The sequence below is a fragment of the Sebastes fasciatus genome, chromosome 10 (genome assembly GCF_043250625.1).
Source record: "Sebastes fasciatus isolate fSebFas1 chromosome 10, fSebFas1.pri, whole genome shotgun sequence".
NCBI lineage: Eukaryota > Metazoa > Chordata > Actinopteri > Perciformes > Sebastidae > Sebastes > Sebastes fasciatus.
The window spans coordinates 9,451,679-9,479,467 of NC_133804.1; the positions used below are offsets into that span (position 1 = coordinate 9,451,679).

At 41.1% G+C, this 27,789-nt stretch overlaps 2 protein-coding genes and 1 long non-coding RNA gene across 4 annotated transcripts; 1 reads left to right on the plus strand and 2 right to left on the minus strand.

Annotated features, from left to right (window-relative positions):
- Positions 1 to 37: 37 nt before the first annotated feature.
- Positions 38 to 10,719, minus strand: cnot7 (CCR4-NOT transcription complex, subunit 7). Of its 2 annotated transcripts, XR_012595540.1 has the most exons (8): positions 10,487 to 10,719; positions 9,121 to 9,244; positions 8,525 to 8,718; positions 7,982 to 8,143; positions 4,869 to 5,013; positions 4,590 to 4,700; positions 1,850 to 2,783; positions 38 to 1,402 (listed from the first exon to the last, which is right to left on the minus strand). XR_012595540.1 is itself a non-coding variant. In XM_074647959.1 (7 exons), the coding sequence occupies exons 1-7, from the start codon at positions 9,790 to 9,792 to the stop codon at positions 2,652 to 2,654; spliced, it is 933 nt and encodes a 310-aa protein (XP_074504060.1). In that variant the 5' UTR covers positions 9,793 to 9,817; the 3' UTR covers positions 38 to 2,651. The 2 variants fall into 2 exon arrangements, 1 of the variants encoding a protein (XP_074504060.1); XM_074647959.1 differs by lacking the exon at positions 10,487 to 10,719 and adding an exon at positions 9,728 to 9,817 and having other exon boundaries at positions 38 to 2,783.
- A 1,802-nt stretch (positions 10,720 to 12,521) lies between these two features.
- On the plus strand, positions 12,522 to 13,439 carry LOC141775047 (uncharacterized). The gene is made up of 2 exons (XR_012595541.1): positions 12,522 to 13,328; positions 13,391 to 13,439. It is a non-coding gene; the product is annotated as an uncharacterized LOC141775047 (long non-coding RNA).
- On the minus strand, positions 13,391 to 27,724 carry mtmr7a (myotubularin related protein 7a). Its single transcript, XM_074647953.1, has 14 exons — positions 27,491 to 27,724; positions 27,026 to 27,148; positions 25,929 to 26,091; positions 24,892 to 25,049; positions 24,665 to 24,793; positions 22,832 to 22,966; positions 21,797 to 21,929; positions 19,179 to 19,288; positions 18,268 to 18,393; positions 16,831 to 16,880; positions 16,546 to 16,746; positions 16,168 to 16,302; positions 15,087 to 15,213; positions 13,391 to 14,973 (listed from the first exon to the last, which is right to left on the minus strand). Exons 1-14 carry the CDS (start codon positions 27,512 to 27,514, stop codon positions 14,635 to 14,637), a joined length of 1,953 nt encoding a protein of 650 aa, XP_074504054.1. The 5' UTR covers positions 27,515 to 27,724; the 3' UTR covers positions 13,391 to 14,634.
- Positions 27,725 to 27,789: the final 65 nt, after the last annotated feature.

Consider the following 27,789-nt stretch of genomic DNA (forward strand, 5'->3'; position numbering starts at 1 on the left):
GAGAGGGATGCTGAGTCATAAAAGGGACGTGATGGCATTTTATGGTAGAAAAGTTTCAAGCCTTTATTTACAAAATAATCTAAAAACAATCCTCTTATATATTGCATATTCTTCTTTTACTCCGTTACAGTGTGAAAGATGAGCAGCAGAAAGAAAGAAAAGTGTCATCAGTCTTTGACGCTCAGGGAGGTTAATAATAAGTCTTGAACCTACACTTCAACACACACCTATGGAAGTTCAGGATACTGCTATAACAACACAGCATTTATTCAAACGTTTTAGTACATGCGGCTCTTCTACGCAGCATGAATGAACTGGAAAGCAATACAAAAAAACATTCAAAGGGCCAAAACTACAAGTGAAATGAACTCCACTGAAACAAAAATATGCATGTTAAGAGGCAATGTTTTTTTTTTTCCATTGAGTAAAAGTTGTCTTCCTTTTATACAACACTAAAACTCTACAAAACCTTAATTTCAATTCAAAATGTTACTCTCAAAAGAGTATTTCAGGGTAAACTCAGCATGTCTTACTGCAGACTAGTGTTTTTATACTTTTTAAGGTCTAGTGAATTTGGTTGAAATCGTTGCAACACCACGTAGAGACGTGCTGCATCTGTGTTCATATGTGCTTGTGTCAAAGAGGGTGTTTACATGCACAAATAACCCCTATTCCTCCAATGAAAACCATTCGTATGCATCCAGTACATACTGTATATATCCGTGACTATTCTGAACATTATCATGAATGCAAACAGGAAAACAGCAAATAACAGTACAGAGGAAAATGTGTTCACTTGTTTTAGTATCCCATCTACTGTCTAAGCAGAATACACCAGCTTGTTAGTTAAAGGCTTCTCACAGTGGGATTAGAGCTTATTCAGGTCATTATAAACATATGAACAAACAAACAAAAACTTCCAATGAAATATTCATGTGCACGTAAACACACTGGCTGAGAGCTCCCTTTCTCTTCATCATACAAGAGATCCAATGACGGAGGGCGAGCACACTGACGTGTGGCGTCTTAAAGCTGCAGTCGGTAACTTTGGGCAAATATTATGAAAAGTTCTTTTTATAAAACGGTCACCATATCCTGACAGCAGTGCATGAGACAGGTAATCTGTGAGAAAAGTCATGGTCTGTGTCCTCCCAGTGCTCCTAATGGCATTTGCAAGATTTGCACCGTGCCCTAAGGAAAACAACCAATCAGAGCCGAGGAGTCTCTACAGCAGCTGTCAATCACTGCTTGCGAAACTCACAACTCAGATCAAACGGTCAAACTAGGCAGAGCTGATCAAATATGAATCAAGATTCTGTTACTGTAATGCCTATTTCTCGCCCTCAAATGTTTTCAGAAACATATTTTAATGTACGGTTTAGCTGTAAAATGAGAAAGTTTGCTCCGGTCAGTGGGGGGTGCTTGATTTCGGCTCGACTGTTTTCAACATAGCAGCAGGTTGAGAGGAGGTTGAGGTCCCACTGGAGGGAAGGGAGGCACGGGAGAACCAGGACTGTGCGAGGCAGACTATCAGACTCTGCTGCAGTAAAAAATTGTAGTTTTCTAAAGGGACTCTGGTGTTCGGAAACACCACCGCTTTTGTCCGTAGGGACCGCCAAAATCAACACAAAATGATACTGAAATGAAATGAAGATAATAAAAATGAACCTTAACCTTGATGAATGACTCCATTACATTACTAGAACCGTAATCTAAAAACAAATAACACACTGCTTTCAAATTAGCATGTAAAAATGTCACACAACTGCAAATGCAACCTTCCTACAAGTGTTGAGATACAGGATGCCTGCAGAACGTAAATACAATGAACACTAACTCTCGCAAACACATAAAAGGTTTTACACAAGACGGATCCTTTCTAGTCATAACCTAGAAATAGGCCGGTTGAGGAGAGAAATAGGCATTACAGTAGTAGTGCGAGCAGTGATTGACAGCTGCTTTAGAGACTGCTCGGCTCTGATTACCTGTCTCATGCACTACTATCAGAATACAGTAACCGTTTTATAAAAATAACTGTTTATAATATTTGATAAAAGTTACCGACTGCAGCTTTAAGTGTTGAATGGAGTCTGCTCACCGTCAGATAACCAGCACAATAACTTAAAGTTTAAAAGAGAAGAATGCAGCTAATATTAAGGCTGAGCGTGGTGAGAGCGGTTGCCGTGATCGTAAAGATTTATATGTTCACAATGTAAAATGGGAACGTAGAGAAGGCAACAAAGACACCAGAAACATTTGTCAGCTTTCCATATAAAATCAGGTTAGAGCTTTAAAGTGCAAAACATTTCTACAGAACATTTTAGGAAAACTAAAATCCCATCTTTTTCAAGCATGTTAAATTCAACTGATCCAACCAGAACGTGTACACTGCTTCGCAGGAATACAAGACTAAACTCACACACACACGCAGCCAGCGGGGGCATGTGTGAGGACAGCTGTGATTTCTTTTTTTTGACCATCATATTCAGTTGTCTAAGGTGAGCAGAGCCTATGAGAAGCAGCTTGCTAAATGATGTGTGTGTGTATGTTTCGTGTTCTTCCGTTATCGTCATCCGGTTGATGAAGCTTGGCTTCAGCGCCGCACTTGATTGTGCATGAGAACCGCAGGATGGGAGAGTTTCAGAGTGATGTCACGACTGCTGCTTGTTGGCCTCCTCTTCGTAAGCATTCCCTGTTCCGTTCTGGACGTAGGCGGAGCCGGAGCCGAGGCCGTACAAGTGACCACAGTACTTTGCATCGTCGATATGATCCTCAAAGAACATCTATGGGAAAGATAAAAACACACAGGATACTGAGAACAGACTCTTGCACGTTCATTTAATATCAGCATAGTTTATCTTTAAAGTCTTATCCTCTGAAACCGATCAGAAGTTTATGCTTATGCTAGCATCATCATGTGAAATACAGGCATTGGTGTTTCGTCCCAGCTTTATGTGGTGGTGAGTTATGCTGTACAGCGACTTGCACAGCGATTAAGATAGAATTGTTTAAATTTATCAGCACTAGTCCTTTTTCATCTTTATCAGTTTTATCAAACTCAGATTTCACAAGATTAGCATTCTGAGAAATGCACACATTTCTGTGGAGAGTTTCTAGAGAGAACCAGTGACTGGTTCATTAGTCCAATTCAATTGGATGCACTATTAATCGATTTATCATTGAAGTCCCTTTTTTCGATAAAAAGAGCTAACAAACATTCAGCTTCACATTCAGTTTTGTGCTCTCATAATGTGAGGATTTGTTACTATTTTATGTGGTAAATTAAATGTATTTGGTTTTTGGACTGTTGGACAAAAGAAGATGTAAACTTGTATTTGAAGATCCCAACTTAAAGGTGCTAAATGCGAGATTGGGAGCATTTCTATTGCCTCCCCACAGCTGAGCAGGTGGCTCGCAGTTAACGGTGCTAACAACGCTAAACGTGAAAAAAACGGCAGCAGTGCTGAGAGAGCTAACAATGTTTATCTGGCGGGAAACGCAGGGTAGGTGCTACGCTTCGGCAATGACGCCGTCGGTCAGGACGGCGTTATCAGCTGTAACCGCTGTATGAGCAGTGCAGAGCGGCTGTCGTGAGCTGGCCAGTGGGGCACACTCACATGCACTAAAAGGCAAGCATGACCGGCCCGGCTATGTCAACAAAGCAAGGCGAAGCTCTGATTACAACACACACAGAGGGAGGGAGACTTCATTCTCTGCTCAGGTAGACATTACTCCTCTAGCTTTACATAGCATATAACAATAGCAATAGTTGTTTGCTGCTATATTAATGCTCTGGATATCGAATAGAGAACCTTTAAAAATAATTAGAATCATGTTTTAGAATAATTAGAATAATTAAAAATGTTATGATTGTGAGAAAAAATTATGTTTTGTGTTCTTTCTCAGGCTGCATCACTGATGGATTTTAAACGTTATTTTGCTACTGAAGCCTGAATGACCATCGTGAGCATGAGGGAAGCTCGGCCCCTCTTCTCATGCTGAATCCACTAAAACATTTTCATATCAATTTTATCATTTAACATTATTAGAGTGAATTATGCTGCCTGTTTTATAACATCCAACAGTCACAAAGTACTGTGTTTGTACGAGTTATTTTTTAATTTTTTAACTTCTTCTGCCCCTGTCGAAATTTCTTTTTGTACACTGATCTGATGTGTGACGCATCCTGAGTAACTTAAAATTGGCTCTTTTACAGTGTTTCATAGTTTGTCGAACTGATTTTGAGGATAACAGACGATTGCTATAATAAACATGTTAATCTGAAATGTGTTTTAGCTTGTGCTGCTGCAGCCTTTGTTAATCTGATGGCATTCCATTTAGACTTGTGCCGTGTTGAAAGTGGTACAGAAATATTACTGGGTCCGACCTCGTCAGATTGCCGTCATGACTTTTATCTAAACGTGGCCAGTGTGCTCATTCAGACCCAAGACCTGCATGTTAAATTGTCCTCATATTAACGTAAAGAGGTGCAGGTCTGAAAGGGGGATCACTAATACGTTGGGCTGGCTTTGTGAGGTTTGAGTTTCACCACATTAATTCTTCTCTTCTCTCTGACTTGAGGAGCCTACCTCTCTCATCTTGAAGAAAGCCATGCCTGTGAGTAAAGAGTCAGAGCCGGCCTGATGCTGTGGTCCGATCCTTTCCAGCTCCAGCTGCTCAGCTACTTCTTGGAGCCCGCCCTGAAAACAAAAACACCGTCAGTCACTCAAGATGCACACTTCTTGTCAAAGTAAAACCTGAGGGCCACACTCAGAGGAGATCACAACAGACATCAAGTGTGTGAAGCTTTAAATGAATAAAACAGGAGCTACTCTGTGTGCTACCTGCTGAAATATTTATTTAGGTACCTTCAGGTTTTTACAACTCTTCATGAGGTACTTGACATCGTAAATGACTGGAAAGTACACGCGAAGAATCTCAAAGAAGTCCACCTCCTCCTCAGGCAGGTTAGCGTTGGACAGAATCTTGATCAGGTATCCAAAGTCATAGCCACTACAAAACACATATACACAAACACATGCACACCTTTAAACTATGTTTCTTTAAAGAGCACACAGCAGGAGGCTTCAAGAGATTTAGTCACTTCCAATCTGCCATGACACATAGTTAATTAAATACAGGCAGACTGGCTTTATTGTTCATATGCCTGCACCTGTATGGAGGACGGAACCTGTCAAAATAAAAAATGAATGAATGAATGAATGAATGAATGAATGAATGAATGAATGAATGAATAAAATAAGTAAGTCATTAAACGTAGCAAAAATATTAAAAAATAAATGTAGCCATTAATTAATTAATAAAATGTGACATAAATTGATTGGATTTGTTTTAATTAGCTTCTTTAATTTTTTTTATCTTTGTATTAATTCCCTTATTTATTTACTCTTCTGGATAATTTTCCCTTTTATTTATGTATTTATAATTATATAAAAATGAATGCAAAAACAAATACATTTACAAATTAATACAAATAAATACATGGGGGAAAATTAAACAGAAGAGTAAATAAAGAAGGTAATTAATTCAAAGATAAAGAAGATAATACAAAGATAAATAAAGAAGCAAATTAAAACATAATTTTTTGTCAAATTTATCAATTAATTATTGGCTACATTATTTTTAATATTATTTTTGCTGCATTTAATGACATATTTATTTATTTATCGAGTCATTTATTTATTTATCTTTTATTTTGGCAGGTTCCGTCCATATACCTGCATATAACAAACATAACGGCAAATAACTACACAAAGCCACGGCATTATCCCAAAAAAGACCTAGTGATTTGGGGCTTTGATTTTTATAACAAACATCCTACTAATCAGCGGTTATGAACTGAAAAAAGATGACCACAGACCAATTATCCAATAAGATTAACCGTTAATGCACAAGAAATCAATGAAAATTAAGATGAATTAAAGAAATACAATGACAAAAGCAGAATAAACAAAATACGACAACAAATAATATAAATAAAAACAACATGACATGAAAGCCTGTTGGTAAAGGTGTGTAATACCTGAAAGAGATGACAGTGGTGTTTCAAACCTAAGCTTTGTTTATTTTCCAAAGCCTGGTTTATCTTTAGCCTCAGTTTGCCATGGAGACACAGTGGGAAACTGAGTATGAAATGAAGATGTTAAGCAGCAGATTGTAGAGAATACTGGTAAAAAAGTCACTAGAGACCAATATAACAATACAAGTGTTCATTACACTTGAGAAGCAAATTTAATAGCAAATTGCAACGGGATATTTTCTTGTTTTAACTTGTGTGTAGTTAAATGATCACAGTTCTGCGTAACATCTTACCTCTCACTAAGGTAAAGACATAAAAAAAAGAAAAAGAAAGAAATCAAACACTTTTCATTCAAGGCCACAACAACTAGTAAACATTTAAAACACAGGAGGATGCCTGAGTTCAGACATGACAAAATATACTTTACACTGAGAAATAACATGCTTTCAAACACATAACACACTGATAATATGGAGGGTTTGGATAAAAAGATACAGTGAATTATGAATATGGTTGTGAGCTTAGAAGTGCTTACTGTCTGATAATAAGTGCTTGTTTATTAAAGGTGCTAAATGTGAGATTGGGAGCATTTCTATTGCCTCCAACAGCTCTCAACATGGTGACGGTGAGCCGGTGGCTCACAGCTAACTGTGCTAACAGTGCAAACAACGACGAAAGTGCTGACTTAGGCCCTGTTCACACCTGGTATTAACATACGTCCTCAGTGATCGGATCACAAGTGGACAGCTTTAAGTACAGGTGTGAACACACTCAAGACACATTGAGGACATATTGATATCGGATCTTCCAGACCACATTCAGAGGTGTTCTGAGCCACATATGACCACATTCTTTTAGCAGTGTGTACGCAAATGCGTCCTGGCCACATTAAGGACCGCCTACTCATCTGACATCCTGCTGGGGTCCGCGGGATCACCGCGCCCCTCAGGTGAATAAACAGGCAGACACGGGCGCTTGTCAGCATGGAAATGGCCTCTGTGCTCTACTGTATGTAGACTAGGCACGCAAAGTGCATTATTATCGTTCTGTCGTATCGTCTGTGTTTTTGTTCCGCTGCTTTGCGCGGAGCTGACACATGCCCGCCCGCCCGCCCGCCCGCCCGCCCGCCCGTTCTCTGTCCTCCCGGCTCTCCGGAGCGCTGTACCCCGCTGTTGTCTGGCAAAAGCAGCCGGCACTGGCGGCACCAGCAACGGTGGCGCGGAGGTTCCGGGGACCGCCGGTACAATAACCTTTTATTTTGATTTTAAATCAATGTACCAGAATTCACGAATATGTAGGATATTACTACTAACATTCATGTAATATTACGTCACAATGTTTGCTGTATTAGCCGTGTGTTTACTATGTGTTTATCTGCTTATGGGGCGGGGAAGTGAGATCGGATCACAAGTGGCCACTGACGACGCATGTGGAGACGCATTTTAATGCCAGGTGTGAACAGACATACTTAAAGCTGTCTACTTGTGATTGGATCACTGAGGACGCATGTTAATACCAGGTGTGAACAGGGCCAGAGATAACAGTGTTTACCTGAGGGGGAACGTGGGTGCTATGCTTCTGCAACAACGTCAATCACATGCACTAAAAGCACGTGCGGCTGGCCCGGCGATGTCAACAAAGCACAAAGGATTACAACAGACACAGAGGGAGAGCGACTTCATTCTCTGCTCAGGTAGGCATTAATCCACTATATCTTTATATAGCAAATAGTTGTTTGCTGCTAAATTAATGCTCTGGATATCGAATTTAGCACCTTTAACTAACTGATGTGCAAAGAGTGAAAGTAAGAGATGTTGTAACTGGGAGAGAGAGAATTTAAATACTCTGGGTACAACGAATATGATTCCTGTTGCTATGCAGCGGTCTAGAGTATATAACTGACTGCATACAAAAATAGATACTAAATAAAAAGCAGAATACCTGTGAAAAGACAGCCACTTGACCCCATCACAGAGCACCACTCCTGATGTCATCAGCAGCTCCGCGAAGTACAGCGTCTCGATGCCTTCGTCCTCATGCTTCTTGAACTGAATCCCTGAAGTCGTCAAGAGCTCAATGGAGTCCTGTGCATACATATCTTCTCTGATGACAAAGACACGTCGCACTGTTATTATCTCAACCACAAAAGACAATCGAGTAGGTATGAGAGCAACGTTGTCATAGTCAAAAAGTCTGCATTTTGTAAGCTGTGTCTGAGGTGTTGTGATCTTATCAGTCGGTGTATGCAGTTGAAAGAGTTCTAAATTTTGTCCTCAAACATCTAAACTGACAGTATGCATTTTGACAAGACAGTATGAGCAGCATTTGTAATTTGTGTGTGTGTGTGTGTGTAACTTACTCTACAGCTCATCTGTGTGTGCTGTAAGAAAGCTGACATACTCTTCCCAAATACTCATGTACATGGATGCAATTGAATGCCACACGTGAAAAGAGTGGGAGAAGCACAATAAGTCAGCTTCTTACGTGAGGTTAAACTTAAAATTGAACTGCCAGGTCGACGTTCCCGGAGGGTATTCCCCTTGTTCGTTCATAAATGTGAGGCCCAGCTGGATTATCTTGAGCAAATCCACATTGCAGCGCAGCAACTGGTACTGATAGTCAGCGTTGCTTCTGAACTCTCCGATGGGTCTGGCTACTACACCTGGAAACTCTGTGTCCTGGAAAAGTAAGGAGACAAGACGACTCATTATGCAGAACGGAGATCTGGCTGTGTCAGTTTTTACCGCAAGGCGGCTGTGGCTCAGTAGAGCAGGTTGTCGACCAATCGGGAGGTCGGTGGTTCGATCCCTGGCTGCTCCGCGTTACATGTCGATGTCTCCTTGAGCAAGACACTTAACCCCAAATTGCTCCCGAAGGCATAGCCATGTGTGGCGTGTGAATGAGATTTAGATTACATCCTGATGGACAAAGTTGGCACCTTAGCAGCCTCTACATCAGTGTATGAATGTGTGTGTGAATGGGTGAATGCTGACATGTAGTGTAAAGCGCTTTGAGTGGTCGGAAGACTAGAAAAGCTCTATATAAATGCAAGTCCATTCCATGTATGAGCACTCACTCACCATAGCAATGTAGTTGTATTTTCGGATGACATGTCGGATCCTCTTCAGCTCCTCCTCCAGGTTGTTGGCCCAAACCTCACATATTCGTTGGCTGTGATCCACAGTAGCTGCGGGCATAGTGCCACTTCATGTAAAAGAGATAGATGCAAGGAAAGAAAAAGCAGATGGTTCATAGACCTACCACAACATGCTGACTGGTGACAGACCAAATGATGAGGGGTTGGCAGGACAAAGGCACATAAAGATACCTCAAGAAAAGCTGATTAACCATTTGGCTAACATCATATAATATAAATTGCAGGAGATACAACCTGCTCTGGGGATCAAACCCCAGATATATCACAACATTAGGGAGTCTAGTTCATACATGCTGACTGGTGACAGACCAAATGATGAGAGGTGGCAGGAAAAAGGCATACAAGCACATAAGATACAGAAGATACAGCCTGCTCTGGGGATCAAATCCCAGATATATCTCAACATCTAGTTCAACCTCAGAGCGGTCTGTGCGTGCATTAAGCCAGGATACTTCACATTAACAAGCTAACAGACACGAGAGATAGATGCAAGGAAAGAAGAAAAACAGACCGATGGATAATAGACCTACCCAAACATGCTGACCTGTGACAGACCAAATGATGAGAGGTGGCAGGACAAAGGCATGCAGCACATAAGATACCCAAGAAAAGCTGACAACATATAAGGTTATAATATAAATTGCAGGAGATACAACCTGCTCTGAGGATCAAATCCCAGATATATCTCAACATCTAGTTCAACCTCAGAGCGGTCTGTGCGTGCATTAAGCAGGGATACTTCACATTAACAGGCTAACAGACACGAGAGAATGATGCAAGGAAAGAAGAAACAGACAGATGGTTCATAGACCTACCCAAACATGCTGACCTGTGACAGACCAAATGATGAGAGGTGGCAGGACAAAGGCATGCAGCACATAAAGAAAAGCTGCTCTGGGGATCAAATCCCAGATATCTCTCAACATTAGGGAATCTAGTTCAACCTCAGAGCTGTCTGTGCTTGCATTAAGCAGGGATACTTCACATTAACAGGCTAACAGACATGTTAACAGCTGACTGGAGGTGTGCAGGTTGTATTTAGCAGGATGCTGGTAACATTAGCTCGTCTTCAGCAGCACTTTGCTCTAGCTAGGTTACCTGTAGCAGTCTGCAGCAGGCTACAGGCTGAGCTAACATGAGCAGGACAGAGGAGGCTCTCAGGTGGGAGGCTGTGTACACTCCTACCGGTGCACAGCTAGCTCCACAGATGCATACAGAGACGAGTAACTAGCTGCACACACAGACTCTCTTTGATGCTGTAGAGCTCCCCTGCAGCGTGGTGAACTTACCGTTCCCCCAGACCGGGCCGGTGTGTGTGTTTCAGTGTGAACTATCTGACAGCTGCTAGTTTGGTTCTACGTTATTGTGTTTCGGGGGGTTTTCCGCGAACTTTTAAATAGTTTATATTCAGTAATGTATCGATGTCAACCCACGGCTGCCATCACAGCTGAGCCTACGACGCGACGTCATCACGTGAAACAGGAAACGTCATGCGCGTGGTGCGTAAGCATGCAAGCATGGGGCTGCTGCGTGGGTCCACGTCCTATTTGATCAGTGCTTTAATGCTTTAATAACTGAAAATGAATAAATAGATAAATAAATAAATGAATAAATGAATAAATGAATGAATGAATGAATAAATAAATGAATCTGTTAAATTTCAAATTTGTTTAAAATAATTATTGCATGTAATTATAAATAATTATACTTAATTATATTATATAATTATAATATGTATATATATATAATTGTAATATGTATATATCATTATTATTACTTATTATAATAAATGTGTAGTTTTTTTCTTGGTCACTTTGGTTTGACACAAATACATTTTGAAAAGACAATAATGACACGCCCTATTTGTTCAGTGCTCCTGCTTTAATAACTGAAAATAAATCTGTTAAATTTCAAATTTGTTTAAACAAATTGTTGCATATAATTATAAATAATTATAATTAATTGTATTATATAATTAGAATATGTATATATAATTATATTATATAATTATATATACACTATTATATTATATAATTATAAGATAAGATAAGATAAGATAAGATATTCCTTTATTAGTCCTGCAGTGGGGAAATGTGCAGTGTACAGCAGCAAAGGGGATAGTGCAAAAAAAAACAAGATGCATCAGCTAACACAGTAAAAAAAGAGCTAAACAAAGTGTAACAAAATATGAACCATTTAAAAAGAAGGAAGTACAAAAAAAAAGGAGCAGTATATACAGTATTGACAATAAACAGACTATTAACAAAATTGCACAAGTGGAAAATGATATTGCACAGTGAGGATTACACCTGAGTAGTACTGATAGACAGTTGGTATATAATAATATAATAAGTATATAATATTTATATATCATTATTATTACTTGTTATTATATATATTATTATTAATTATTATTATGTATGATTATTATTATTTTATTTACTTTTTAGACTTTTAAAAACTGGACCAGCCGTCACCATAAATTTTCCTATTTCTTATTATACACACACTATTCGATTTTTGTTCATATTAATTAGTCTACTCTTGCAGTGTAGTTTTTTTCTTAGTCACTTTGGTTTGACACAAATACAATTTGGAAAGACAATAATGGCACGTCCTATTTGTTCAGCGCTCCTGCTTCAATAAGTGAAAGAATAAAAAAATTAATGAATGAATGAATTAATAAATGTGTTAAATTTCAAATTTGTGTTTAAACAAATTATTACATGTAAGAATTGATCAAAATTAAATCATTATTATTTATTTTTTATTTACTTTTTAGACTTTTAAAAACTGGACAAGCCATCACTATATTTTCCTATTCCTTATTTTACACACACCATTACATTTTTGTTCATATTAATTTGTCAAATCTTGCAGTTTTATTTTTTTCTTAGTCACTTTAGTTTGACACAAATACATTTTGGAAAAACTATAATGGCAAACAAGTACAGCTGGACAGATGCTCATCAACAATATGGATTGGAGCTCTGATCCCTAAAATGAGGGTCTTTGCTGCTATTGGCTGGACATGACTGATGTCATAAAATCTGGTAGAGGCCTCCTAACATTGTACGAGTCAGCATGAAAAGAATTGTTGTCGTCTGTTAATTAAGCAGATTCTTCCAATGCAGTTGTTCAGACATAAATTGTTTGCAAAAGTTGCACCTCTACTGCATCAAGGCTTATACGGTGAAATAGAAGCTCGTATGAGTTTCGGCTGTTTAGATTTTGCCTATTGTCAACTGAGTATACAAATGCTGGATAACATTTTTAGACGGTTTGTTCACTCAAATTATAAAATAACACATCTCACTTGCCACTTGTGGTACAGTATATAGTCATGCAGATAGTTTGGGTTTTATTTGTCCAAGGATTGAGATATTAAATCTATACAATTTCTGGCTACTCCACCACACAATTTAGCGATGAAAAATGAAAATTCAACAGCAACAAATTTCTACAATCAGTGTCCCAGTCGCTCCGGATAATCCACAGATCACACTGTCAACATTTTTTACTGGAACTACTTTCTACTGAAAGACTAATCCCTATGAAAACTATTCAGTGTGTTCAGATTATCCAGAAATCTCTGAGCAAATAAAACCAAACCCATATGCATTGCTAGGCACCACATATAAATGAGATTTTTTTTTTGTAATTTGGATGAACGCCAAGAACACAATCAAGAATTATTAGAATAATACGATAGACAATAATGTATTTATTTATTTCAAAAGAAAATTGACACAAATTACACAACTTTGCATTTAGATCAGTTTGACATATTTGGCTCTTATTCCACCTGAACACGTAAACGCATCAATATAAAGCTCTTTCTTTTATACGGGGTCACAATTCCTTTTGACCGGACATTTTAGATCCTCTCACACAAATAAAAACAACATGCATTAAAGCAAGTAGTCAAAAAAAAACATAGTACAAAAATATCTTAACATGCTTTGCTTGATAATCTTTGCATTGTTCGTTTGCAGTATTGGAGTGCACCTAATGTGTCTATTACAGTCAGCAGTTTTAATGCTAACTTTACAGTTGAAATGTCGCCAATATTGAAAGTCAGTCGGTAATCTGCTGCCAGTAGCAGCAGTAAATTTGTGTTCACATGCTCTAGTCTGCTGGTTCAGTATTCAGTAGTCCTAGCACTTACCACTTATCACTATTTATACCAGCAGATGGTTGATTCCCTTTTAAGAATTTTGGTTTGATCACAGCAATCTGGTGTTGAAATATTGTGGACAGAAATGTATAAAGTTGCTTGTTAAATAAAATAAACACATTTTTAAAGATATTGTGTGTCAAGTTGAAATACCCAGATGTGGACCACAACGTGTCAATCATCCACAACTAACCACTGGATATAAATTTAGAAGTGTAATGACTCCAAAACCCAGCTGAGGTCACTGCGGTGTGCTGACTGAGTTTAGTTCAGTCACAATATGTCCTTTGGGGTTGAAACACCGCTACATAGCCTGGCCTTGATTGAGCATAAGGTGCGACAGCATTTATATTAGGTATTTTAAATCCACCAAAACACTTTACAGAAAAAGGAAAACTAAATCTTTGCTACATTCTAAATGCCATTAGCACCATGTGGCGACAGCCTATATTCTGTACATATTTGTCATATCTTTGTTGATGAGTTTCAACTTGAGTCCATCTCCATCTCTGCAGTTTGTTCATTTGTTGTTTTTATCATGTCATTCTTTGATCTGTTTAATTCTGTTCTGATTTGCCCTTTATTGAATAATTTTGCTGTCTTTAAGTGCAAACGATGCAACTAAAATGATGATTTAGTCTCTTTGGAATCGTTATTATTATTATTATTATTTGTTTCACGTCCCTTTGAAAAGCTCAAAATCAAAGTGCCTCTGACAACATAATGTTCATAAGTTTTACACTCTAAAGACAAATTCCCAATGAATAAAAGTAGAAGGAAGACCATAGTAAAAAGCAAGCACACAGCTAAATGGCTTGTCATTCATTTGATGAGTCGACACACTCTTCCTGCTTACATGTGCATTGAATTGTTCTGAACTCACTCTTAACTCTGGCAGATTAGTTTTTGTCGAAGCCTCGATCAAATGTCTCAAACATTAAACTGGTTATTGTGTATTAGGCTAATACAGTATATTAACTCTGCCGTCAACAACAGACATGACAGTGAGCAATACCCGGGTTAAGTAAGAGGGTAAGAAGTAAAATGTGGTCAGCTACAGTAAACAACTATCAACTAGTATGTACGTGGCAACAGGGAGGGTTCACCACACCACAAGCAAGCAAAAGTGCAAGTCACTTGTGTAACCCGAATACCACTTTACCCGGGTTACATGGCAAACGTAAAGGTACAGCAGTGTTTGTTCAGTGGCACAGTGGACGGCTGGTCGCTGCTACACCTACCACCGGATGCTACATTTGTTCAGGCAGCTGAGTAGGCAGCCTCGTCAGAGTCTGGATCCCTGGCGCTGTCCTCGCTGAGAGGCGAACGACAGCTGACGTCTGCGATCCCCGACTCCTGGTCGCTGCCGTTGGAGAGGATGGATTTGGATGTTTGGTTGGAGTCGTGGGTCAGGAGGATCAGGCTGCTGTCAGGTGCTTTACAGGGGCTGCTGGTGAGGAAGCCCCCGGTGTAGTCCTGGGGGGTGTTGGCCAGGCCGAGGTCTTTACCAAGAGCCCACGCTGTGGGACTCTTATCAAAGGCTGCGACTGTTTTCTGGGTAACACTCCACTCCTGCTCCTGCTCCAGTTGAGCAATTTTCTATTGATAATATAAAGGCAAGAAGACTACAGTCATCTTCTAGAACCAGAACGTTATTTTTTTTCTCATGAGAAATAATAACATAGCATTATGAATGTATAGCCCTGTCCTACCTGTTTGTGGGAAGCCAGCTGCTCCTCCAGCTGCTGGGTCTCCTCTTGGATGGCGCTCAGATAATCCTCTACAGACTGTCGAGGATGCATCCCTCGGTCAAAGCGGTTGTACAACCCTCTCCAAGTCCTGAACCAAGCAAGAGATTTCAATCAAAACAAACTGAAATTTGAAAAAAAAATGAAATTATAACACATCAACTCTTATTTGTTCCTTTGTTTTTTATTACAAAACAGCCTAATAACTCAGACCAGTGTAATAAAAATATAACAGGAAATATAAAATGTATATACTAGGGCTGTCAATGTTAACGCAATAATAACGCCTTAACGTAAATTCATTTTAATAACACTAATTTCTTTAACGTGATCAATCTTTCGGAGGTTGTAGCGGGCTCAGTTTTAAAGTTAGAGTGTTGATATTTGATCATATGAAACTATAAAATCTAAAGATTCCATTGGTACCAATCAGGTCATACGAGCTTGTCGCGAAGGAGATTAAATAATGTTCCAAACTTGCACTAAAGTTTGATGAGGAAAAACTGTCATGGCCATTTTCAAAGGGGTCCCTTGACCTCTGACCTCAAGATATGTGAATGAAAATGGGTTCTATGGGTACCCACGAGTCTCCCCTTTACAGACATGCCCACTTTATGATAATCACATGCAGTTTGGGGCAAGTCATAGTCAAGTCAGTATACTGACAGCTGTTGTTGCCTGTTGGGCTTGAGTTTGCCATGTTATGATTTGAGCATATTTTTTATGCTAAATGCAGTACCTGTGAGGGTTTCTGGACAATATTTGTCATTGTTTTGTGTTGTTAATTGATTTCCAATAATAAATATATACATACATTTGCATAAAGCAAGTATATTTGCCCACTCCCATGTTGATAAGAGTATTAAATTCTTGACAAATCTCCCTTTAAGGTACATTTTAAACCGATAAAAAATGAGTGATTAATTTGTGATTAATCATGGACAATCATGTAATTAATCGTGATTAATTATTTTAATCGATTGACTTGTATATACCACATTATAAACCTAAGTTGTATGCATTGTTACAGTTTGTGAGGACCTACTTAAAGCAGTAGGGGGCAGTAGACGGCCGGAGGAGCCCCTGTGTCTGGCTGTGGTCTGGTCGGTACAGAGGGTTGATGTAGTCTGCCTGGTTCTTCCACAGATAACTCCACAAAGAGTGAGTCTTCTCACGCAATCTGTATGAATGCCAAAAGATAAGACAACATAAAATCAGGATTGATAAAAGAAAGCAATTCAGAATAGCTTATTTTTTTGTTTGTTTCTAGCACAGAGTCGTCTCTATTTGCATAAACCCGTTGATGTAATATATCACCGGCTCTTCAGCACTCAGTCTTCTCTCAGAGCGGCATCTCTGACAACCTGTCCGTGCTGTGAAAAGGAAAAGAAAACGGATGGCGGGCTGCAGGTTTAAATCTCACCCCAGCTCTATCCTCTCCCGCTGGTTGTTGCCAACGAAGTTGCCGTACTGGCAGGAGTAGATGTGGCTGTGAATGGTGATGAGGAACCTCGCGTTGAACTCAAAGGCACAGGGGAACTGCTCCATGAGCTGCCACACGCACTCCAGGAACTGGTCGATGACGGGGGATACCTCTTTAGGGTCTCCGACCAGGTGGTTGCATCTGGAGGAGAGGCGAGGGCGGTTGGATCAAAACGAAACATCTAAAAATCATTGATGCTATGAAAGTAATATTTTAGAGTCCAACCTGTGCGAGAACTTGTGTCCAAATGAGACCCAGTCTTTCTCAATGAGAACCTGAGAGAAGAAAAAAGACATTCATGTGCTAAAACACAATGAGGACCATAGTTTCTGTACAATTTCAGTAGGTCATGATTAAAGGTTCAGACATAGTGCACAGTTAATCCCTGCAGAATGACTGAACCTCTTCACCCTCTGTGTGGGGTCATATCCCTTCCAACTCTAGGGGCAATAACTCCCAAGAGCAGACATCTCTATTGTATTTATTTTCCATGGTGGCTCTTGGTGGATCACAAGTTAGCCTGCACAAATCCTTCTGATCAAAGAAACAAGCCTCATGAGCCCAGTACGGACTACTATCAGCTAGAGCCTGAATGGAACTGGATATATATGAGAGTGTACCTAGTCCCAAACTATGTGCAGCAGTCCCGAATCCCAAATTCTGTCCTGTTTGTCCTGAAAATTAGACTAAACCTGAGATTTGATTAGTTATAGTCTAATAAAACATTAAATGCTGATCGTCGTGAAACATTATTTTGGTGTTGCCCACAGACGGGCACTGTTATGTCCGTAGCCTACATGAATTATGGCTGTTTTTTTTAGCCATGTACACACGTGCCGCAAATTGATAACAACAACTACAGCTCAGCCTTGCTTCCAATTTTTTCCAGTGGCCACTCGCGGTATTGCAGCAAAAAATCCCCCTGCGGCCCAAAAAGCATTTTACCCATAGACCACCATTATAAAAGAGACGTCTGTAAAACTGTTGACAGGACACCTCGAACTGCAAACAAGACCAATATGACTCTTTCCATTATGATTTTTTGATCCATGGAGGTTTTATATTTGCAAAATTTCCCTTGAGCTGAAAAAAGCGATTTTAAAATCTGTGACGTCATCACAATGTGAAGTCTATGGGCCGAGCGGGAACTCGAGGGTGGGGCCAGCGGGATAAACACTACTGCGCATACTCAGTGGGCCGCATACCCCGTACGCATAGCGGCGACGCATAGCCATGATGTACGTTGTTGAAGTCAAATATTTACGGAGGGAAATTAAACCATTCATCGCTGACATGGAGCCCGGTGTCACGGGACCTGGTGAACATCCAGCCAAAAAGCAAAAACGTTACCGCAGGTACCGAGAGGAGTGAGGAGGGAAATACCCGTGAATCTTTGCTGCCTTACAAGATCCAAACCAAGCGTTTTGAAAAGTCTGCAAGAAAGAATACTGCTGTTATTATTACTACTGTTGGTTGACACTGAATGTAATGTACAAGAACGCCCGCCACGCCCCCACCATGGCCACGTGACCACGCCCAAGCTGAATTTCAGTCATTCTCATTTGGCCACCCTAAGCGTCCCAGAGGGCTATGTGACATTTACAATGCTACTTAAAAGATGCAATTCTACTTCACTCAAAAAGATGAAGGTTCAGTTTCTACCATGAGTCCTCTGAGGGTCCTGTAGTACGGATCCAGCAGCACACAGGCCACCGAACACACCTGAGCGGTGCGGTCCCAACCGTCTGAACAGTGAACCAGGACACTGACGCCCTCCTCTGCAACAGCCTGCACACACACACAAATACACATACAAATACACAATCTGTGCAGTGTCACAGCACTACTGCAGTCAAAGTGCAAATATTAGCATTGATCCGTGCCAGAATTGTAGCCAGAAAGTTCCACTACTTGGTGTGGATGTGGGTTTATTATGGCAAACAATGTCATTTTCAGTACATATTTCTAAAGCTAGCAATGTTTGGTAAACTTGGTAAATCACCCTGATGAAGGCCCTGTGCCCAAGTCTTCTCACATTATTTTTAACCATATGGCAGCTGCATTGGCAAATGGCAGTTCGGAGAAGGGAAACTGACAAGTTAGCAGATCATTTTTGTTCCCTGATTTGCACCTTTTAGGCATTAAGTACTTCCTGTTAGGCTGCATCCTCCAAAATGTCTGTTGAATTGGTAGACTCTAACCATAGCTGTTCCCTAAACTTAACTGTGTCCAACCTTAAGTATTTGACTGGTGGAGCCTGAGAGCAAGTATTGTCTAAGAAGTGCAATGCCAGAGGGGAGAGATCATTTTGCAGACTCTAGTTTTGGATTCTGTTGATTTGTTTTGTGTTATAATAATAGGTGTTTCTATTATTTTGTCCACCTGATTTATATCTGCAAGGATAGTCTGATGGATTTATTGCAGGACTGATAACTGGCAACTGAATGTACACACAGACAATATGTGTATTACACATACAGGATACAACCCCCCCACACACACAAACACACACACCTAAGCTAATATTGCTTGCCGTGGTGAGGCAGACAGCAGGGATTAACCTCCAGACCGACCTTAGCGATGAAGATGCCTGCATCCAAAACAGCTTTGATGTGCTTCAGCCAGCCTGAGCTCTCCAGACCTTCCAGGAAGTCGGACATGGAGGGGGAACGCAGCTCACACACTGTAACCACAACACAGCTGTCTCACTGGCAGGAAACATGGAGCATACCTGATCACTGGACTTTATTAAAGCTCACCTTCACATCACTAACATCCACAACAACGCGTTTATTAGGGAGTCTGTGCACGGCATGAGAAAAATATGGGTCACACTGTTTATTCAAAACAGATTTCCTTCAGCTTCTCACGTGATGGTTCATTTGGACCCCGGTCAATGTTTTTAGTCACGCTAGCAGCGTAGCTCTAAGGATGGCAATGTCTGGTCCAGATTGAAATAGCTCAACACTTGTTGAATGGATTGCCATGACATTTTGAACAGATATTGATGTTCCCCAGAGGATGAATCCTGCTGATTTTGGTGATCCCCTGACTTTTCCTCTTGACCCGTCAGCAGGTCAAAGTTTTCACTTGTGAAATATCTCTTAATCTACTGCATGGATTGGCAAAAAAAAGCACATATATTCATAGTTCCCAGGTGATGCATCCTAATAACTTTGGAGATACCTGACTTTTCCTCCAGCGCCACCATGAGGATCATTTGTGGTTGTGGGATTGCCATGATATTTGGCGCACACATTCATGTTCCCTTCATGATGAGTTTGAATCACTTTGTCAATCCCTTGGAGGAACAGTGTGTAACATTTCGGGGGGATCTATTGGCAGAAATGGAATATAATATTCATGACTATGTTTTCATTAGTGTGTAATCACCTGAAACTAAGAATTGTTGTGTTTTCGTTTTCCTTCATATCTACATACATCAGACCGTTAATCAGTCATCCAGAGAAGGCTCTTGTGACCACGCCCCCTTTTGGGGGAAAACAATCCCTGCCATGTCCTAAAAAAGATATAATAGAGAGGCTTTATGGCTCCAAGCTATAGACCAGACCACCGTTGCATCATCTCCGAAGCTGCGCTCCCTTTTGGGGGAAAGAAACTCGCTGTCACGGGAGAGAAAATGATGAAAAGCTGTTGTGTAGCGGGTTAACTGAGGCTTTCACACTAAGAATTGAGGCACATACGATACATGAATATTCACTGTCAGTGTAGGAAATCGCTAAATGATGCTGGTGACAGTGACTAGCATGGCTGACGTTAGCTTGAGTGTGAAGCTGCTGCAGTAATACAGTCATACATTAAAGTTATAGCAGCATCAGACGTCGTCTCCAACTAAATCTCAGCCTATAGATCAAACAGTTGGTTATTAACACATTGGTTATAAACAGACAACACTCAGCCTAACGGGATTCAATCAAATATGTATAGATTTCTGGATAAGCAATATCCGGCCACTGTGTTGGACGGAGGAAGACTGAAGGGACATGGCGGCGATCAACCTTAATTTTGGTGCCTCGCTTCCGCAACGGCACCGTCGATCGGCACGGCGTTATCAGCTGTAACTGCCGTATGAGAGCAATGCAGAGCGACGGGTGTGAGCTTGGGTTACATAGCCCAGCTATATCTTTACATAGCAAATAGTTGTTCGCTGCTATATTAATGCTCTGGGTATCGTATAGAGAACCTTTAAATACAGATCCATTTCTGTACCATAACGCTTCCTGCATTCTGTTTGTTTATCTTGTAACACTGAAACCTCAAATTCATTTTTTCCGTCCTCACGGTTCAACATAAATATTTACAAGTTGACTGAGGGGCAGAGTGACATGAACCCGTTTCTCCTCAGCTGACTTTTCATGTGCTCAGGACAATTTATCACATTAACGTTCATAACTCTGACACACTGTACAAAAACATCTGTTCACTCATTACGGTGTTGACAGAGGTGACACTGTGGAAGTGTGCTGACCTGTGAGAGCACTCTGAGGCCACTGATAGGAGAGCAAGCAGGTGAACAGGTTCATGCAACCTTTTATAACACAAGTAGGGCAGGTTTCCACTTCTAAGGATTTTTTGAGCTAATGCTGCCGGGCGGGGGGGGTCTTCAAATCTCATTGAAGTGTACAATCGGGTAGAGAGAGAGAGAGTCAGGCGGGCTCTGAAGGGCAGTCGCTGTCTCCAGCTCTTTAAGACTTCCCTTGTGCTGCCAGGGGGCAAAGAGTTATCACAACTAAGAACAGCTATAACTTTTCAGACTTGAAATCACATCATTCTCACGCCCTTGGTCTCTCTTTGGGGGATAAGGTCCCGGATTGTCCACTCCAGGAAACCAAAATAGCTCAGAAATAAAATCCAGATGGATTCAAAGTCTTCCTAGGAGCACCCCTGCACAATACCCAGAAATTCTCCTGTGGGCTCATTTGAGGCCTGATTGCAGCACAGTCCAGTCCGCATGAGTGCATATGAAAGCCACAGGGGCAGCATGGGGTCCCGCTCTGCTTCAGTAATGTGAAGAGGCAGCGGACTTTAAACAGGCAATGCCAGAAAATGCACATTTCGTTCCACAAACACTGATGTGGTGAAAAACTTGTGACACGGTGATGAATGCACCGCTGTGGCTTCAAATTGGTTCTACAGTAAATAAATCATCGCAGGAAGACGTGATAATTACCTTCCAGCATTTTTTGTTGGCTGTTTCTCATGACGTGGATGTTCTCGATGCCGATGAACTGGAATTTGATGTTGGAGTAGTTGTCTTCGTTCTCGTAGCCTTTTCCTGCAGCTCGGTTTGCGATCGCGTTCAGCTAAAAAGACATTTGATTAATCGTCAAAACGTACTTAATCAAAGACCAAAATAATAATAAAAAAAAGCAGGGCTGTCAATCGCGATATTTAATCGTAAATTAATCTCACATTTTTTATCTGTTCAAAATGTACCTTAAAGGGAGATTTGTCAAGTATTTAATACTCTTATCAACATGGGAGTGAACAAAAATGCTGCTTTATACAAACATATGTATATATTCATTATTGGAAATCAATTAACCACACAAAACAACCCTCACAGGTACTGCATTTAGCATCAAAAATATGCTCAAATCATAACATGGCAAACTCAAACCCATCACGCAACAACAGCTGTCAGTGTGTCAGTGTGCTGACTTGACTCTGACGTGCCCCAAACTGCATGTGATTATCATAAAGTGGGCATGTCTGTAAAGGGGAGACTCGTGGGTACCCATAGAACCCATTTTCATTCATATATCTTGAGGTCAGAGATCAAAGGAACCCTTTGAAAATGCCATGCCAGTTTTTCCTCGACAAAATTTAGAGCAAATTTGGAGCGTTATTTAATCTCCTTCGCGACAAGCTAGTATGACATGGTTGCTACCAATGGATTCATTAGGTTTTCCTAGTTTCATATAGCAGTATCTTCACTCTAGCTTTAAAACAGAGCCCGCTACAACCTTTAAATTGCAAGTTGCGTTAATGCATTAAAGAAATTAGTGGTGTTAAAATGAATTTGCATTACACAATATACATAATATTGATCATGGTTCAACAAGCACATATAGCCAGGATGTTTCCAAGGATTTTGCTGTGAGCACATCCAGCTGGCAAAACGCAGTATGGAAAATAAAGCCCACCTGAACATACAGCACAGTACTGTAAGTGACTTGTATTTACGCAGGCACAAAGGGCTCACCTTAGGCCTGGTGTCCACCACATACATGAAGTCGCTGCGGGGATTGGACCTCAAGATGGCCTCCAGCATCTGTTCGTCCTCCAGGCAGCGAGCGCTGAAACCTGACAGGGGCTGGCTGCTTCGGCAGATGGCAGCCTGGGAGGAGGCGAGAGGCACTCATGCTTCATACAGGAATGTTTACTCATCTGACAGTTGACTGTAACTTGGTGAATTATTACTTTGGATGACATGTAGAACAAAACACACACACATGTGAGAATCGGGGTGAATGCAAGTTCACAGTACTTTCTCGTTCCTTGCGTGTTCAATTTAAATTAATCAACCACACAATGTCTTGTATCGGCATTTAGTAGCAACGAGGGAGAAGGCCAGAGACCGTTGTGTGATTCTCCCTTTTGGCTCATGAACCAGAGCGGAGCCCCCTTTGTACGAACTGAGCTCCACACACTGGACCCTCAACCCTGGGAAGCTGACCTCACACACATAAAGCACTCCCAACTGTCCAGTCAAGGATTACTAGAAGGAATTATGAATGTTGAGGCTTATTCTCGATTCAGATATGGAAAATGGTGATGAATCATGCTTTGATTTAAAGATAGCACAGACGTCTCCTCGTGGGACCTTTAGTGAACTTGACAAAGTGCCTGTTTAGATTTCACTTAGAATGGCACATATTCTCTTTCCATTTTGTTTTACTGTTGACTGAGTCTCGTCCTTTTGTATGAGTTCTTTATTTTTATTTATAGATTTTCTATCCCATGTCTTTTAGTAGGGGTGGTGAAAAAAATCGATTCACCTATGTAGCGTGTTTTTGTTTTTTTACGATTTTGAAATTGATTATTTAATGCCAGAATCGATATATTTGCTCCATCTGAGTCTGTGCGGATGTAGAAGGAAGTTACCGCTTTTATTGTTGTAGTCAGAGTAACGTGACGTCATATCCGTTCCGTATCCGTCAACCAAAACAAAATGCAGCCGGCCACAGTGACCCGAAACGACAAAGCAGAAAAAGTCGGAGGGTCGGCGTGGATACAACCTGCACCCTCACATTTTAAATCCAACGTGGTAAACACTACACATACAGTAAAGTATGGAAACACTTTGGGTCAGGATGAATAAAGTAATTTGCAAAAAAAACAACTTGCAATAATACCGCACATCGCACAGTTGAGCCAATGATTATCACCGCAGGTGAATTATTCCTTCACCGCGACAGCCCTACCTACACATCATATTCTACAGATTTAAGAAAACATCTTTGTTTGGTACAGATTTCCTCAAAAATCACACCATTATCATTTCAATATATGTTTCAATGAAAATGAGAATAATGATGTAAAAATGATCAATCTCTCTAATATCGTAAATTGCAATATCAGTCAAAATAATCACAATTAGATATTTTTTCCTCATTTCTACTGCCAAACATTTCGGCTTGCATTCTTTTTGTGAAACAAAACCATTTGGCAGCTTGAAGAGAGAGGACGCTGCTGAGGATGAATGATCAGTGTCACAAGTCTGTTCGGCAACAAAAACTGGCCAAACAAAGCAAGCACAAAAGAAGTACTGTGATCATGACATTGTGCATCTTAATAAATTATCTCTTATCTACATTGTTCTGCCAAAAACTGCTTTGAAAGGCCTTCCTCAAACAAGCTTCATACCATTCCTGTGCAGGGTCTGAGTCAGAGAGACTGGTTCTGTCCTTACAATCCCTACTCATCACTGACAGTTTGAGAAACGTCACCGGCGCTTCATGCCCCTTGAATTAACCCGAGTTGTCACAGGAAGCATACGGAAAATAAAAAGAGCAAACGTATGCTGTCAACTCACATGGTTTTCTTTGGAGTAGTACGACAGAGTAGGAAATCGGCCTCTGCTTCTGAACTTGGAGCTCCCCACTATGACCGGAGGTGTGGCGGACTCGGGCACAAACAGGTCAGAGGGGTACGTGTCGCTCACCTTTGAAAACAACATAACAGGAGTCTAAGCAGTTCTGCCATGTCCATATTAGGATAAAACAGTACAACCGGTCATGCTGTAGATGTCGGCTCACTGACCTTGTAGTGTTGGTTGACAGGGGAGAGTTTCCACAGGGAGTTTGGGAGTCCCATTCTGCGGTAATCAGCCTTGAGGTCCAAGAAGTCCCACTCCTGCCGTCTCTCCTCCTCATCAACGTTGGGCTTGTAGGAGAAGCAGTACAGCTCCTCGTAACGCTCTGCAAGGCACAACACTGGCTGATGGCTAAAGTTTAATGCAGAAAACCTACAATTTGTAGGAGTTAGATAGACTAACGTGTTATGAAAGCGGAGGAAATGAAAACTAACGCCTGACCCAATACTGGACTTTGAGGCTGCCACTGATGCAAATAATTAGGAGAAAACTTTTCATCAGATATTATTTTTTAATCTGTTCTTGTTGAAAAAACATACATTTTTAACAAGATTCCCTCAAATTCAGTTAATATTTGAAGCTACATAGCAGAAATTCATGAGCAGGATCACGCCTCAACCGTGCCACTTCCTGTATTTCCTATAAATACCTGCCTAACCCCCTCCTCCCTTCCACCCCATTCTTCTCTCCTAATCTCCTCTTCTTAGGGTCTAGTGTTGGAAATTAACTTTTTTGTCTACCTGCCACTGTGGCTGGTGGACTCCAAAATCTACCAACCACTCAATAGATTACCATTGTTTCTTTGGCTGGTGAGGGACGTAAATCTAGTAGCCAATTACATATTTTACCAGCATTTTGCTGGTGCTAATTTCCAACCATGGTAGGGTCCCGAGGGGGTCCGTCGTGCCCGGGCGCTATGGCAAATCCTCGATCGCATCCAACTAAGTGGACAAACCACAAGCATCATCTGTGTTTTCCTTCAATAAATTTGTTAAATCATCTCTCGTTGATGGTGTGGCCCTTGCTAGTGAAAGATTTATACCAGAGGTAAGATATTATCCTTAGCCTACTCGTACAAAAATCCAACCCAGACATCAAATACAGAAAGCCAATATTGGACGATGATATTAAACTTCTGATACACTTCTGAGTCATATTTTAGCATTAACATCACCAAATAGATCTTTTAAAAAACACAGTTCACCTGGCTGGGAGAGACGCTGTAGGGACAGGTGAACATCCTGGCAATCCCGTTCTCGAGGTACGACGAAATTAAGCACCTGGAAGTTCTTGCAGTGAACGAGCAGAGAACATCCCGAGGATGTGGCGGCTTGTTTCTCCACGCTGCACACCAAACTGTGAAGCACCTGGTAAGATCAATGAAACATGGACCTTTTTATATTGCAATCACATTGTACAGCATGATGCATGGATGCACATAAAGAAACTAAACTAAATCTTTTAAAAAATCATGTATATGTACTAAACCTTGGGATGATTTTTGATTCTGCATCTTATCTTTCCGTGATTGTGAAATTGCCTTGACTACTGTAACTCCCTCTATATGGGAGTCAGCCAGTCTTCACTGTCACGTCTACAGTATGTGAGAACGCTGCCGCAAGATTTTTAACTGGTTCCCGGAAACATGAGCATATTTCCCCCGTACTCGCTTCCCTCCACTGGCTCCCTGTCACTTTTAGAGTCCATTTTAAGACTTTATTATTTGTCTTTAAAGCACTTCATGGATCGGCTCCCTCCTACCTATCTGCCCTTTTAACTCCCTATACCCCACCTAGGGCACTCAGGTCTTCCGACCAGTCACTTCTGGTCGTCCCTCGGGCTCGGCAGAAGCTCAGGGGCGACCGCGCCTTCTTCAGTTGCGGGCCTTAGTCTGTGGAACAAACTGCCTCACCACATCAGATCTGCTCCGTCTACAGAGTCTTTCAAAGCACAGCTTAAGACCCACCTCTTTTCTTTGGCTTTTGAATGTACTTGAATTGTGATTACTAATTGGCCTTTTTTATAATGCTCATTATAACAGTCTTTTACTCATGGATTTTATCTTGGTCTCTGTCTGTGGATGTGTGTGATTTTGTTGTTTGCTCTGTTGACCTGTTTTTATTCTGCCTATGTCTATAAAAAACTTTGGTCAGCTCATGTTGTTTTAAATGTGCTATAGAAATACATTTGACTTGACTTGACTAAATTGTGCCTTATATGTGAGGCCTTCTGACCACATCTCACTGTTCGTCCTATAACTGACTGATTTCTGGTCCTTCAGTGTACTGAGTTGTTGCATACCCATGTTTCATTGCGCACTCCAGCCTCGTTCTCTACAAAGATGGTGTGTGTGGCTGTCAGGTAGAGGGTGCCCACCCTACTCCTTCTGGGGGTGAGTCTGTCAAGCAGCCTGACATTCTCCACCTGGAGGAGGAAGAGGAAGAACAACATCAGACAGCCTCTTCCTCAGCTACAGAAGCTCTGACACAGCTGTACTCATGCGTTAAGTGCACTGATACCACAGTAAACACACCCAGCCGTCGACTGGTGGCTCATAGCTGCAGCAGGAGGAGAACCCTCCAGTCCTGTCTACGTGGCCCACACAGCACATACCCTTTAATGTATGTTTGATTGATTATTTGCATTAAAGCTCTGCAGTCATCGTGAGCGCGCATGGCGGGTTATGATGAGGTAACAGTGGAGGAAACATTGCTACATTGCGGAAACAGTGTAGCTAATCACTGCAGCCAGCAGAGCCGCGGTTACCTTTGGTAGTCGGATGTGCTCCATCAGCAGCTGGGAGAGGAGCCGCAGCTTCCTGCGATCACTGAAGCTGTCACACAATACAACTACCAACAGCACAGCATGTGTAGGCTGCAGTAATGTAATAGTGTGCTGTAGGTTAGCTCAAATGTTTACGGTAGTTCGTCAGTAGCGCGCATACAGGTAAACCATGGAGGTAAACGCTGCCATCATCATCATACTGCTGCTGCACAAAGGTCTTCATCAGAGCTGCTGCGCGGTGGGTCCTAAAGCCCGCCGGCTGCAGAGCTGTGGCCTGTGTG